General features: G+C 46.3%; 1 protein-coding gene across 1 annotated transcript in view; it reads right to left on the reverse strand.

Moving 5' to 3' along the window:
* LOC144149272 (uncharacterized) overlaps positions 1-13,481 on the reverse strand; it is a gene marked incomplete in the record, with an annotated part of 436,446 nt that overhangs the window by 59,780 nt on the left and 363,185 nt on the right. Inside the window, 1 exon segment of the mRNA XM_077680825.1 lies at positions 10,924-11,125. Within this exon segment, the coding sequence (XP_077536951.1) occupies positions 10,924-11,125 (202 nt within the window).

Below are 13,481 nucleotides of genomic sequence, written 5' to 3' on the forward strand. Positions count from 1 at the left end.
TAGCAAGGGGTGGTCATTTTTATGAGGAATGCCAGCTAGCGAACGCATGTTCTCCGCACGGCTACCGATACCACTGCTGTGCACGGAAGAAACGCCATTGCAAATACATCCAGTAGGTCGTTAGACTTCCCGTCACACTTAAAAATTAGCTTAAAAAGCAGTGAAAGGATTCACGAGATGTATTTGTAGATTAAGTATGTTCCTTTGCAAAAATTCAGATATATTGCACAAGCAATCTCTTGGAAAGTACAAAGTACACGCCACGCGCGCGAAATGTATTATCAAGCTGGAAAACACCTGCATATAATATTTTACACGAACGGTAATGCAAAAAGACGCCTTTTCAGTACCCTTAAAGTTGCTAATTTAATGCAGCCTCATGCTGATAGATTGAAACACGTAACAAGATCAATGTGGCGGAGACTGCCAAAAATATGTAGAAACAGAAAACATGTCGTTCACCTTCAATTTTTCTTTCATTGCGTACCACATTGTCCAAGCCTTCATTTTCGCAGACTTTACTTATATAACAGTTACAGCGTGCCTTCTTGGCCAACCTGATGCCCGCATGACCACTCACTTTATGAAATTCTGAGGAATCCTGTCTGTTTTAGTGGCCTCGACGCTGTAATTAAGTTTAATGGTCCAGAGAATGTACAAAAGCATTCCCACTCTCCGTTTTTGTCTCACAAATAAAAGATGAACAGCGTTTTGTCATTGATAGATTACTGGGAGCGGTGAAAGAAGCTAATACCGACTGAATAGGCACCCTGGATAAAAATTTTAACTGCACAGTTTTTTTAAGTTTGAGCTTGGTCCGGTGGCGTAAGCAAAAAAATACCAAGAAAAAAAAAAGCCTCCGCCACCTGTAAAGTATGGACTCCCTTACTGTACCATTCTAAAGCTGTTAGTCTATCTTGGACACCTTAAATGCACAAAAGGGCTTAGCTCGCACTTGTGGTGCAAGGCTAGAGATAGAGAAACAGCGGAGCTTGGGGTAGACCTAGCGTCTTACCCCGTGGAGTCCCGTTGTGAAATTCGGCTAAACTTTGCCTCATCCCTCAACACTTAGCCTAGCTTAGCAAGAACATCCCAAACCGTATTAAAACGTAGCAATGCCTAGCAAAAACTAGCAAAACTGAAGAAGTCAGGTCGACCCAAGTTACGCTGTTTATAATAAAAATCCTTACATAAATTGACAGCATTATTTTCCCCTTAATGAATGAATTAGGGATGGCAAATACATTTGACTTAGTTATTTTGTTGTCCCCAAGGCTAAAGAAACCTTGACTAGAGCAAACGTTTAAGGCAGGTCATAAAGTCACTGAAGCGAGGAATGGCTACAAACTATTATCTGTGGGTAGAGCTTTTTATTGAAACAACAATGTTTGCTACACTAAATCTCATTGCGAACAGAACAAAAGAACGTTTCCCCCCGCCTAGTGGTGCGTCCGTTTAATCTTCGTGTTGTTTTAACGAACTAAGAAAATGGAAAGTAACCCTAGTCTAAAGAAACTATCCTCAGCAATGCTAAGCTTCCGGACCAGCCCGCGAAGAAGATCCGATTATGGCGGGGCGAAGAAAGTATGGCTGCTTCTAAGTGCAATGGAAAAGCGGTAGACACCGCGTTGCGGTAAAATACAACGGGATGCAAAACCATACTGCGGTAAAAAGAAAAAAACCCACCAAAATCCGTGCCCACAGAAACAAAAGAGATTATTCCGAAGGCGCTCTGAAATGATGACAAATTAAATTTCGATGGAGAAGTCCAACCCCAGAGGCTCAATCATGCATTGCTTTCTTTTTCTTTGATGTCGAGGCATAGCACGATGTATGTCTACCCCGTATCCACATCTGCAGTTTAAGTTGTCCATTTCGTTTCGCTCCGAAGGTGGCGTTTCGAATGTCGTTCATTTTAAAACATGCCCGAACGTGAAATTTAAGGAGTTCTGTGCCGACGGCCCCATACGTCTTTGTCCTGTTGAATCGCAAAACACGAAACGCGCCGTCAAGCGGTTTCAGGTGATTGCAGTTTTTAGTGATGATTCTTTTTCGTTTCTTACTATAATAAAATCTACGTTTTCCGAGTTGCCGCGAGGAATTAGTTCGGCGGAAAAAAAGTAAAAAGAAGCTGTTAAGCACAGAGAATCGGCTTCGTACGTTGTTTCCGGGAGCATAAATCCGCCATGCTATCGGATCGTTTTTAGGGACGAAACACCTTTAGGGGCTCGGGCTGTCGGCGTCTCCTGTAGCCGTCTTATGTAGTCACGGTAATAAAGTCAAACGATGTTCAAAAAACAAGTGTACAATGAATAAAACCAATTCATAATAAACTGGCATGATGTTGACTTAAACTAATTTAGAATACAGAAGCAATCAAGATTTAATTGCATTAATAACAGCAAATTGTTAAATTACGCGTCGAAATTGGCTTCAAGTGCCAGGTTTTCTCCTGTAAAGCATACTTCTTAACATGCTGCATCGTATGACACGAAGACAACTTACGGCCAGTCTGTCTCTCATTTAATTGCCTAAATCTTGTTCAACGCAAGAGAGGGCGCCACCACCTCAGCAAGCGCTCGATTGCTCCTCCCACCGGCGCTTCTCCGGCTCCCGATGAGTGCACGCCGTGTTGCAAGAGTGAGAGACTCACAATCTTTGAATACACTTATACGCTGCATGCAGCATGCTTCGCACCTCCTCATGATTCACGTTAGTGGATATGGCCCGGAATTTCTAGCGTTTACTTTTCATAGGTACATCTTGTGTGCATAATTTTGTACATCGTGTGGATATTTTTTTTTCCTTGTTTTATAGGTACAAGCCAGCGATTTTCTCGCACTGTTCCTGTGACCTCGCAGAGAACCAGTTTGGGCCACTGGTGGCCGCCGACAAAGCTATCACCAATGAACGTTACTGTGCGGATGTAGTGGTCCCCCTAGTTTCCATTGGTCATGCCGGTTTAATTCTAGTATAGAGTTACATAATGATTACTCGCTTTCCTTCGCCGTCCCTGATGACACCCTTGCTGACGTATTGTAGCGGCGAAATTGGAACATTGTTCATATTTGTGATTGTTGGGGACGGAATCGGGTTCAACAAGTTGTAAAAAAGCCAGTTATATAAAATAAAAAAAGTGTGTGTTGTCTTTCTGATTACTTCGAGAATATTAGGGTCGTGTGTGCCGCATTAATTCTTTATGTGCTTACACGGGTCATCCTGGATTGGGAACACGGGGATTATGGTGGTCGCGATCACTACGGGACAGAGGTTGCGTACAGATAAATTGTTGCTTGATATCTAGCTGCGCTTATATGAAGAGCGCCATAGCTGAGGGCTACATGCCCACTGAGATAGCTTGGTGATGTGTATATTTGCCGGAATCCTAGGGCGTCGTTAATTTACGGATTTTTCTTACAGTGAGGAATCATTGACTTCACTTATACGTTATATAAACGATCACCTTCCTTGTTAATGCTATCCTGCCTTCAGTGCTTGCTTCAGGCGGTCGGAAACGAAGAGTGAACATGCCAGCGACACAGCAAGGAAGATGTAGTCATGAAAGAACAGGGAAGTACTCAACAGAGCATGGATGAACGTATTACGCTTGAGTTACAACTACGCATGCTACGCGGTTCTTGCTTAAATTATGGAGTTATCGAGATAGCCGCTTTGACGTTTTTAATGCGCTTGCTGGAAATCTACGGCATAATTTCTGTCGTTTTTATATACCAGATCAAAAAACAAATTAAAGAGGCTCACACTTAATTTACGCGTAAGACTTGAAGGTAGCGAAGCTGTGCGCAACTTTTACGATCGACGGTTTAAATCTACGATTACAGTCGATTTGCTTCTTCTTCGCTGCCGCAACGAGTTTTTCTTCATTCAACAAGCAAATAGAAGAAGCAGAACAAACGAACAGAACGCACACAGTTAAACCAGGCGCCCGCAGGTGCAACCTCTACCCTATCACATGTTCTGTGTCGAGCAGGTGACGTGATTCCTCGGCCCACAGTCACAGCCGATTAAGTAAGCCGTTTGATTCTCGGGTAGTAACTCACGGACGTAGCCCCGTGAATAAGCGGAATGATTCTACCTCCGTTGATCTACCAGACACAGGTTCGCATCTTGCCGGTTCCGGCGATTTCTTTCCCTTATACTCTTACACTGAGTTTCGTAAAACGCCGGATTAAACGAATTGCTAAACAGCTTCGCTGTTAAAAGATCACGCACCCCTCCGTCTCACGACGACGATGGTGGAACGCGAAGCTTTCTCGTGATGGATCCTTTTGTTGGCCAATCCCACACTATGAGTATGTGCTACTCTATAGGTACGCACCACTTTTCTAGAGCACCCACATCAACTAGGCCATCCGCGCGATATTCATCGGTGGACGCATGGTAATTTTTACAAGCAGCTGTTGGACTTTCTTGCTGAGTCTGGCCTACACGGCATTTTGTAGTGCGTGAAGCCGCTTGCCTCCCGTAAGTTTTCTTTCTTTTTATCCTTTTTTTTTTCATTCATTTGATGCCCTGAAAATGGCTCGGGAAAAAAAAAAAAAACTCCCGGGTGTGCACTCAGCAGGCCTAACGTTTGGGTTTGGGGTGTACGGCGCGAATCCGTACCTGCTGCTTGGAGTTCGCTTCGGCAATGGATATCGGATAGGCGCCGGATGATTCATAACGCGAGGGACCCAGGTTCGATTCCGGCCCCGGGGAGCGTTTTTTTTTTGTTTTGTTTTGTTTTGTTTTTCACTTCACCCACAATTATTCATCATCGTCGCCAGAAAACGTTGGCTTTCCTGCAGGGCGTATTGGCATACACCTGCATTACCGAGGACACTAAAGCTCAGCTTTAATAATTACTTAAGCACATCTGAGGCAGCCAAGCAACAGACCAAATAATAAATAATGCGAACACTAGATTCGAACGCTTTCCCCTGAAATAGAAGCTTCTGGCACAGGCTTCTTGAACAATGCGCGCAGCTCTGGACGGTCCCGTAGCAAGCGAAAGGGAAATTTGTCCTCTTAAAAAGTATACCGATTCTTATAAAGCATGTTCCTTGCAGCAGCATCGAGAAAAAATGCAAGTGGCGGAAGCAGCCAAAAAATTTAACATTTTCTATTTTTTCTCTAACGATTGTCATTCCACGGCTATTAAGACGTGCCCCCTTCGGCAGAAATTCTGCCCACTCGAGACTCCGCCATGATTATTGCGTACTGCGATATGCGCCCAGAGGTCCCATGCCCCATTGTGGCAGCCTTATTACGAAAAAATTCGTCCGTTTCTCATGCCGTCATCGATAGCCTCCTTTTTCGCCCGTTTACCGATTGCCGATTGGCCAACTGTGTTGCCGTCACGCAAGGTCACCATTGGGTTAATTCTACGACAACTTTAGGGCCGTAGAAATAACAGACTTGTTAAACGCGCAAAGGCTGTTTCTGTGTGAAATTCCTCAGCCGGCCTAACGTACTGTAGTCTTCTTTACGTTATGCGAAAGTGCCCCGGTAGTATTTAAAGTGCTAAAAGCGTCCAGAACACTTTGGCGGCAGGCTCAAATAGCAGTTGCAAGAAAATCAGTAAAGAGGAAAAGAATTTGAGGTGTGAGACTGACAGAGGACAACTGTACAGTAGGAATTATTTAAAGAGAAAGAAAAGAAGGCCGCCTGTATCCAATGCGTGGACTGCCAGAAATAAAAGTCTGCGATTCGGTGCCACCTTTAAGCCCTTGAGAGAGGATGTGCTGGCTGGCAGTGTCATGACAGCGCGGTCATTAAAACCTTTTCGACTTGTTATTGGCTTAAACTAAAGAGACATCACTTGCGGCGGAAGTAGGAATAGCTGTGAGAATAACACGGGTGCAGAGGGAACGAGCGGGTCTCCACTACCATAGGGGTCGCCTGCGCCTATGGCGAAGCCCACTGGTCGGACAGCGAGAAGATGGAAGTCCTGGTCGTAAAAACAACGGCTCCTTCTACGCTCTTCCTGTCCGCTTCCGTCTCTAAACGGGCTCACACCGTTACTTTTACGGAGACGATTTTCACTGCCCTGCTGTCTCCACGTGCGTACCGTCGCTTCAGCTATTTTCCCGCTAAAACTTTACTCCCGCTTTCTTTTTCTTTTTCGAGTTTAGGAGCTGACCCGGTTTTTGGACAGGAAGGCGGAAGGTTTTGATTGATTGATTGCGGCGTTTAACGCGCCCACGCAACGCAGGCGATGAGGCGCGCCGTAGTGGAGGGCTCCGGATTAATTTTGACCACCTGGAGATCTTTAACGTGCGCCCAAATCTCGTACACACGGGCGTTTTTGCTTTTCGCCTCCATCAGAAAAGCGGCCGCCGCGGCCGGGAATCGAGCCCGCGACCTCGTGCTCAGCAGCGTAACGCCTTAGCCACTGAGCCACCGCGGCGGGTCAGGAAGGCGGAAGGGTACGGTCTGGTATAATCAGTAGTAAGGAAAGAGCTATGACAGCCGAATTCACTTCTAGAGGAGGCTTCCCAGAGAAGCATAAGCAGAAAATCAAAGTTTATTTCAGAAATTGTTTTTACAAACACATCTTCATATCCCAATGTGTGATCAATAAAAATTGTTCCATTTTTCTGCAAAAACGGCCAGCGGAATTTGCACTGTTGAGTGAAAAAATGTCAGCGGATTACTGCTTCCGCAAATGTTACAGCTTCTAAAACACTCACGGATTGCATTGACGAAACTTGCTTCCGCTGCAAATTGTCCCTCTGTTTTTGTATGCGGCCGCCATCTATACAGGCAGCACGAACTAGCGGCTTTTCCGAAAGTTTAGCAATCTATATTAACTGTATGAATGAACAGCTAGTAATATATAGTGCGCGACACTAGAGAAAAGCAAGTACAGTAATTCTGTGCGTATATATGCACTCCTTCCTGTTTATGCGAGCACATTTGAAGTCGCAGTAGCATCGCTTTGCCCCATTTTGGCCCATAACGATTAAAAAATAAAGGTAGCTGGCCAATATCATTGCCTCCCCCTTCCCCCTTCTGTTCTATCTTTTCCGATTACTCTTATTAGTTTTTCGCAGGTTCCACGCTACGACTGCGCGTCCTGCGTTCATTCAAAGACGTGTCGCGCGATTTCCGCCCACAAAGGTCGGTTATGGGGTCCCTTTATCGGTTTCGCCTGGCTTTGCGGCAGTCCTATCGTCCCAGCCTTAACACAAAGGGAGAGAGTGAGTTGAGTACCTTTCAGCCTAATTGCGAAGCCTCCGAAGCACGGAGGGCGCAAAATGCCTGCTACGCCGTGACAACACCTTCTTGACCAGAACGATGGGCGACACTGCTATCAAAACCACCCTACTGATGACTTAATTGTCCTCAGTCGTGCTAACTGATACGGATGAACTCGCTAACAGTACTATACCCTAAGCCATGAATGACAACAAAACAGAAAAGAGAATCAGAAAGTAATCCGGAGGCTTTCCCATTATTTTTTAAAGGTGTTGCCCGTTTTCTCGCGCTATCGCTGATACCTCGCGCTTCGGGTGGAAAACGTCGGGACTGAATAAGCGATCATGCTTGTATGTAGTCCCGGTTCTGCCGTGCCTATTGCGATGGGCGAGAGGCGAGCGATGCGAAACAAGATAAAGGCGCTAAACTGTGGCCTTTAAGCGCTGTCTGACCTAGTTTAGCAGTTGGGTGCGCGTGGCAAAAGAAATATCTGAGAGGGGCTCTATGTGCGGAAGGTATACATCCGGAGCCCACAATGTCTCCATGCTGAAACTTTGACACCCAGCTGAGGCGGTCGCTTCGTTCAATGTTTGTTTCCAGTTTTCTGGCCATTACGCAATTGCACCATTGTTTTGTATAATGTACACATGTGTAACTTTTTAATTGCTTCTTAATCTCAATAGGAGAATCAAGTAGAAAAGGGTCTTAGGCTGGTAGTACGGATGGAACACCGGTATCTGATAGTCTTTTTACAGTGAGCCATTATGTGGCTAGGGTTTTATGTTCGGTTTTCGAGTCCGTGTGTCAACAAAAACCGCTCCTTGCACATACACACCTATTCGAAATACACATATGGGGCATGGCCTCAATAATTGATTAACTAGTATAATACCTAAATAGTGGTAAAATAATAACATAGAATATTTATAATATTGCATGAATAGCAAAATATTTCACATGCCTAGAAATTATCCCGTGCATGAGGCTTTCAAGCTGTATTGTATTGCATTTTATTGCATTGTATTGTATTGTGTTGTATTGTATTGTATTGTATTGTATTGTATTGTATTGTATTGTATTGTATTGTATCGTACTGTGTTGCATTGCATTGTATTGTGTTGTATCGTATTGTATTGTATCTGTGTTGTAACGACGCTATAGAAAGGCTATAGTTGGTACTCCAGAATAGCTGCGTGCCTATAACGAGCAACGAAGGTAACAGACAAGGTAATGCTGTCAACGTGATATTGTGTGGAGAGCGACCAGAGAATCGAGCAGCATTTGTAACACCATCCGGGGATATTCATCTGTGACTGCAGTGTACGTGTCTGCAAGGCGGACGAAAAGTGTTTCATTCGGTTTACGTTGGAAGGGTTGAAATTACAATATAACGATCCAGATCAAGCAACCACTGAGCCCACTTAAGTTTCGCAAAACATCTCACTGAAGTTGTAATATCAACGTCTCCAATCAAGGCCAGAAGGGGGGTGGGGTTCATCCAGTTTTGACTCTGGACTTGCAAGAGGACAATGACGCCGACCGCGGGGATGCGGGGATGTCTTTCAGATTTCATGCTTCCATTTGGTACCCCCCCCCCCTTCCTTACATGATATCGCCAAACTTTTTCTTCTCGTTTGACTTGTAAAGCATGTCGCATTGTTTTGTATAGCCGCCAGGTTATATTCTCAGCATGCATCATACCGTTCAGTGGAATCAACAAATAATAGATAAGTTACTAGCATAGCTAAAAATAGTAGTGCCAGACCACCGACTCTGATGGGAACGCCGGTAACTATTAACTAACGTGCTTCCCTATGACTGAGGGTTGGTTGAGCAGCATAGGGAAAGGGGGAAACGAAGCTCCACACCCTGCTTATCTTTCAATATCTCTCGTCGATAACGTCCCCGAGTAGAGGGATGACTGTTCTCCCTACCGTGACCTATATCTCACTCTGCACCTCCATGCTTGTGTGGGATAGGGTCATCCCCAGTTAGTTGGAGGGGGGAGGGGCGGTTCCGGTAATAGCTATGATGATAAGTCGTCACGTACGCATGCAGGAAAGAATTTTTCACCTGAACAATGTGAAAAATCATCCCACGATGAAAGCGAACGCCTGAGAAAAAATTGGCCGCGTATCTGCTCCTTTCGTTGCAAATGCCGTCAAAAGACGATAGTCTTTATCGGCTTTTGCGAAGTAAATGCCTCCCTTCGCTTTCCTGCTCACCTCTCATGTTGTTCCTCTTGCGTCGCGCTCCTCCCAAGGTAAAGGTTTGCAAATCACTTTAAATTTCCCCCGTTCCACTGCTCCAAACCGGGTGTCTCGATGCGAACGCTGCCGTACGGCGAAGACGCGCGTTAATCGAGGCGCCCTACTTCAGCGTTTATAGAACCACGTTTCCCTACTCCACGTGCGTTGCAAGCAGAACGTGGAACCTATCTAGTGAAACCTTGCGTAACTGTTGCCGGTTGATTTCTTAAAATGGCGCCAGAAGCTATAGTGGCGCGGGCGACAGCAGGCGACGGCGTAGTAAATTCTTTTTCTGCAGTTGATGAAGTATTTAATTTCGCAAATTCAAGCATGTTTGATTTTTTTATAAAGGAACACTGCAAATATCACTTCTTTATGGATTTGTTGTCTCATATTTGCTTAATGTCCTGTTCTTCTTCAACAATGTTGACAAGTATGAACATTACACCGGACATAGACGGGTAGATTTAGCTGTGACTATATAAGACTATTGCGCAGGCATTGTTTTGCTTTGGCCGGGTGGCTGAATCGGGTCACAGACAGACAGACGGACAGACACACAGACAGACATACAGACAGACCAAAATTTCTGGGTTTAAGTAGCCAAAGAAAGACTATCGTCTTTAATAACATTATACCGACTTTGATAGCGACAACGACGTAGGACGCCATTACGTACGCATGCGCGGACCGACACATTTCGGCGTGATTTCGGCATAATTAAATCTTACTGCCATGAACATTGCCTATTCATTATTCTTCTTGCGTTTTGTTTTCAGCGTCTGGCGACGCCCAGCTTTCTTAACTTGCGTTTAAAACGAAGCACCCGTTTCTGCACCATTTTGTAGGTCACACCGTCAATCTTGTTTTTATGTGGAAAGGATGTTGCGTTGCGGTCACTATCCTTGTCTGTTCTAGGTTAATCTAAAGCGTTTTTGATCTTTCTAGAAGCGATAGCACTACAGATACGTTCATGGAAAGAAAGCGCTTCGGCATTCGGTCGCTCACAGTCGTCCGCGCTCGTCACTTTGTTGACTGCTTTTTAGCTGCTCCGGAGTTCATCCCGAAGCACAAGTTCGCTCCAATAAACGCTCATTTCTGCCAGACCTTCGCTTCCGTCTTCACTGCGTGACAATATTCGGCGGTGGTATGAGCCACTCCGGATGTCTCTTCTCTAAACCCGCAATTCTCGATTAATGACTGACTGATTATGAGGTTTAATGCGCTGACGCAACGTAGGCGATCAGGCGTGCCGTACTGGAGGGCTCTGGATTAATTTCCACCACATGCATGGGATCTTTAACGTGCGCCGAATTCTCGAACACACGGGCGTTTTCGCTCTTCGCCTCCATCAGAAAAGCGGCCGCCTCGTCTGGGAAGCGAACCTGCGTCCTTGAGCTCAACAGAACCACGCGTTAGCCGCTGAGAAACCCGTAATTCTAGACACCCGGGGAAGAACTCTGTGGCAGCTGACCTTTCCTAGTCCGGTGTCCTTGCGGCTGAGTCCCCTGAGGAGAGCGGGAGGGGCTGCGGGGGGCGCGTCCCGGATGAGCTCGGCGTAGCGGGTCACGAACACCGGGCCTTCCGCCGACTGCGAACCCTCGGCTCCGACGGATGACGATCCGCCGCCGTGGCGACGGCGACGCTTCGACGACAGGTTGAGCCGCTGCGCAGCCCTGCGTGAGAGGAACAGAAGTGGTTGAGAGGCCGGCCGTACTGTGAAGCCCAAAACGGAAGCAACCGCGGCATCCGTTTACTTCTAGGGTCTGAAGCATGAGCTACCTTTACGTAACCCTGACCATTACTCACTAACAACACTTGAATTACTTATCACTTTCTCATAGAAGTGCTTACTTCCCGCGCCATAGCAGTGCTATTTAATGAACCTGTCGAACAATGTGCTGGTGTTTTGTGATTTCTAGAGAACTTGCAATTTTAATGTATTTGATGCAATCGTCCCACTTCAACTGTTTTTTCAACATTAGAAGGAAAAAGAAGATATTTATCGTCACTACACTCCTTCACCGAAACAGTCAGAGCAATATAGGAAGCAATGACAATAAGGTGCAGAGAAAACCACGAACCCTGTCTTATACCTGTTACACGGTAACTTTCAAGTGACAGTCATCTGCTTACTGACAAGTGCGCCCTACATGTAGACAATGCGCCGCTCGATAGACAACGTGTTCGGTGGTTTTTCGGCGGCTTTCGAGACGGCCATCTGCCACAGGTAAACATGGATACACTGTACGTGCGGAAGGAATGAAATGACCAGCAACCTTGATTGGAAATCAAGTGCCGATAGGTATCGCAACAGTGAAAGCCGAGAAAAGTTGGTAAGTAGGGGCGAATACAGGTTTCTGAGAGGTATTAGGAGATACAAAGAATCCGGCCACACGCCGTCGCTTCGCGTACTGCCCCGTGAAGCCCATAACTATTCCCCTTTAAAAAAAGAAGGATTTTTTTTATAAAAACAGCATCAACGAAAAGGTACAAAGAATCTTATCAAGTTCACTTCGTTTATTTACTTGGTGACTAAAGATCTTCGTCATCCCACTCAGTGAACATGTTCCATTTTATTGCTCGTATGTGTTTGAACATTACAGCGCTTACGACGACGAAAACGGGAACTTGCAACCGTCGAGTACCAAAACGCAGCGCGCTCAATTTCTGCCACGCCTATGGCTGGCTCTGCATGATCGACCGCGCCCCGTAGCCAAAGGCGAGTGCTCGTCTATGTGTACGGAACAGAGCTGCGGTTTGAGGAAAGAGCGGTTGTCAGGTTCCCTTGTAGCGCGTTCATCTTTTGCGCATGAATCATTCCCTCCCAGCCTGTCGCGGCTGTTCCCCATTCAGCGACTGTGCGCGTTCTCTCCATCTTACAGCGAGAATGTCTTCCCTGAAATCAAGGCTGAGAACGAAGGGGAGGTGAAGAGAGAGACGTTCCGTTGCTGACGGCTCCCGCGGTTTCATCCATCTATCGGCGAGAGCGGAAAAGGGCTGGGGCGGCAGCGCTCATTTGCATGCGATGTACATCAAAGCCTCGCCGAAGCCGATCGACGGGCCATTTGCTCGGTCCACGTTCTCTGTTCCGTAAGCGCGTAGTCCTTCTCCAACAACCCCAACCGGTGATATCTCACGAGATCGCCTCTCGGTCTCCGCAGACACCTTCGCGAAATTCTTGTTTCTAACGCTTTGCGTGGGGGTCTGAATAAAATACTGTGCAGGGGTTTTCCGCGGAACATTTGTGGAAGTCGTGCGCAAAGGGTAAAGAATACCCGCATTGGGGTGAGACAAAAAAGTTCCCGGCACGATAAACAGTTGCCCACCTGGAAAATATACTCATTTTGATTGTGCGAGAAATTCGATGCCTCTAACTGCAGGCTCACATCGCCATCAGTTTGTGGCTGTATGGAGTGATAATTTGTGCAACTTCATAAGATGTTTGGCGAAGGCTATATCAGGATACTCCTATTTGAAAACTGGTTCACTGTTTTAGGCATTTTAGGCGCACAAAACTACTGTTTCTCTAATCAAAGTAACTTGTAGCGGTGCGTTTGGCATGTGGCGCGTCTTACGTGATCTTCACACAGCAAGGCAATGTGAAACTGGGCAGACACTGCGGGTGCAAAAGGTTTCATTTCGTTTTGCCTTTTTCGGTCCTGTTTATTGCCTTACGTGTACCGCCCTGCAACCCTCCCCCCCCCCCCCCCCCCCCCCCCCCCCCCCCCGTCCCCCAGGTCACGTATGTCTCATAATTACCCGACGCGGTCACGTGAAAATTGACCTAAACGTTTACCCTGAGCTTTGCTATCTGCCTTTTTGTTTTACTTTCAATGTCGTGTTTATTGGTACACGTAATCAGTTAGCACAGCTCTTCACTTCTGAGCGCTAATTTCGACCTTTCATCACACTTCCGACAGGTAATGTGGATCGCCCCCGCTCAAACTGTGGTTCAGCAACCACTGTCGTTCCTGTGCCTCAGCCCATCGTACAGCGTCGCTCGAGCTTCGGAACGTCGACGAGCCATTC

The sequence above is a fragment of the Haemaphysalis longicornis genome, unplaced genomic scaffold (assembly GCF_048455015.1).
Source record: "Haemaphysalis longicornis isolate Haplotype H1 unplaced genomic scaffold, Haemaphysalis longicornis Haplotype H1 scaffold_8, whole genome shotgun sequence".
In the NCBI taxonomy this organism is placed as follows: Eukaryota; Metazoa; Arthropoda; class Arachnida; order Ixodida; family Ixodidae; genus Haemaphysalis; species Haemaphysalis longicornis.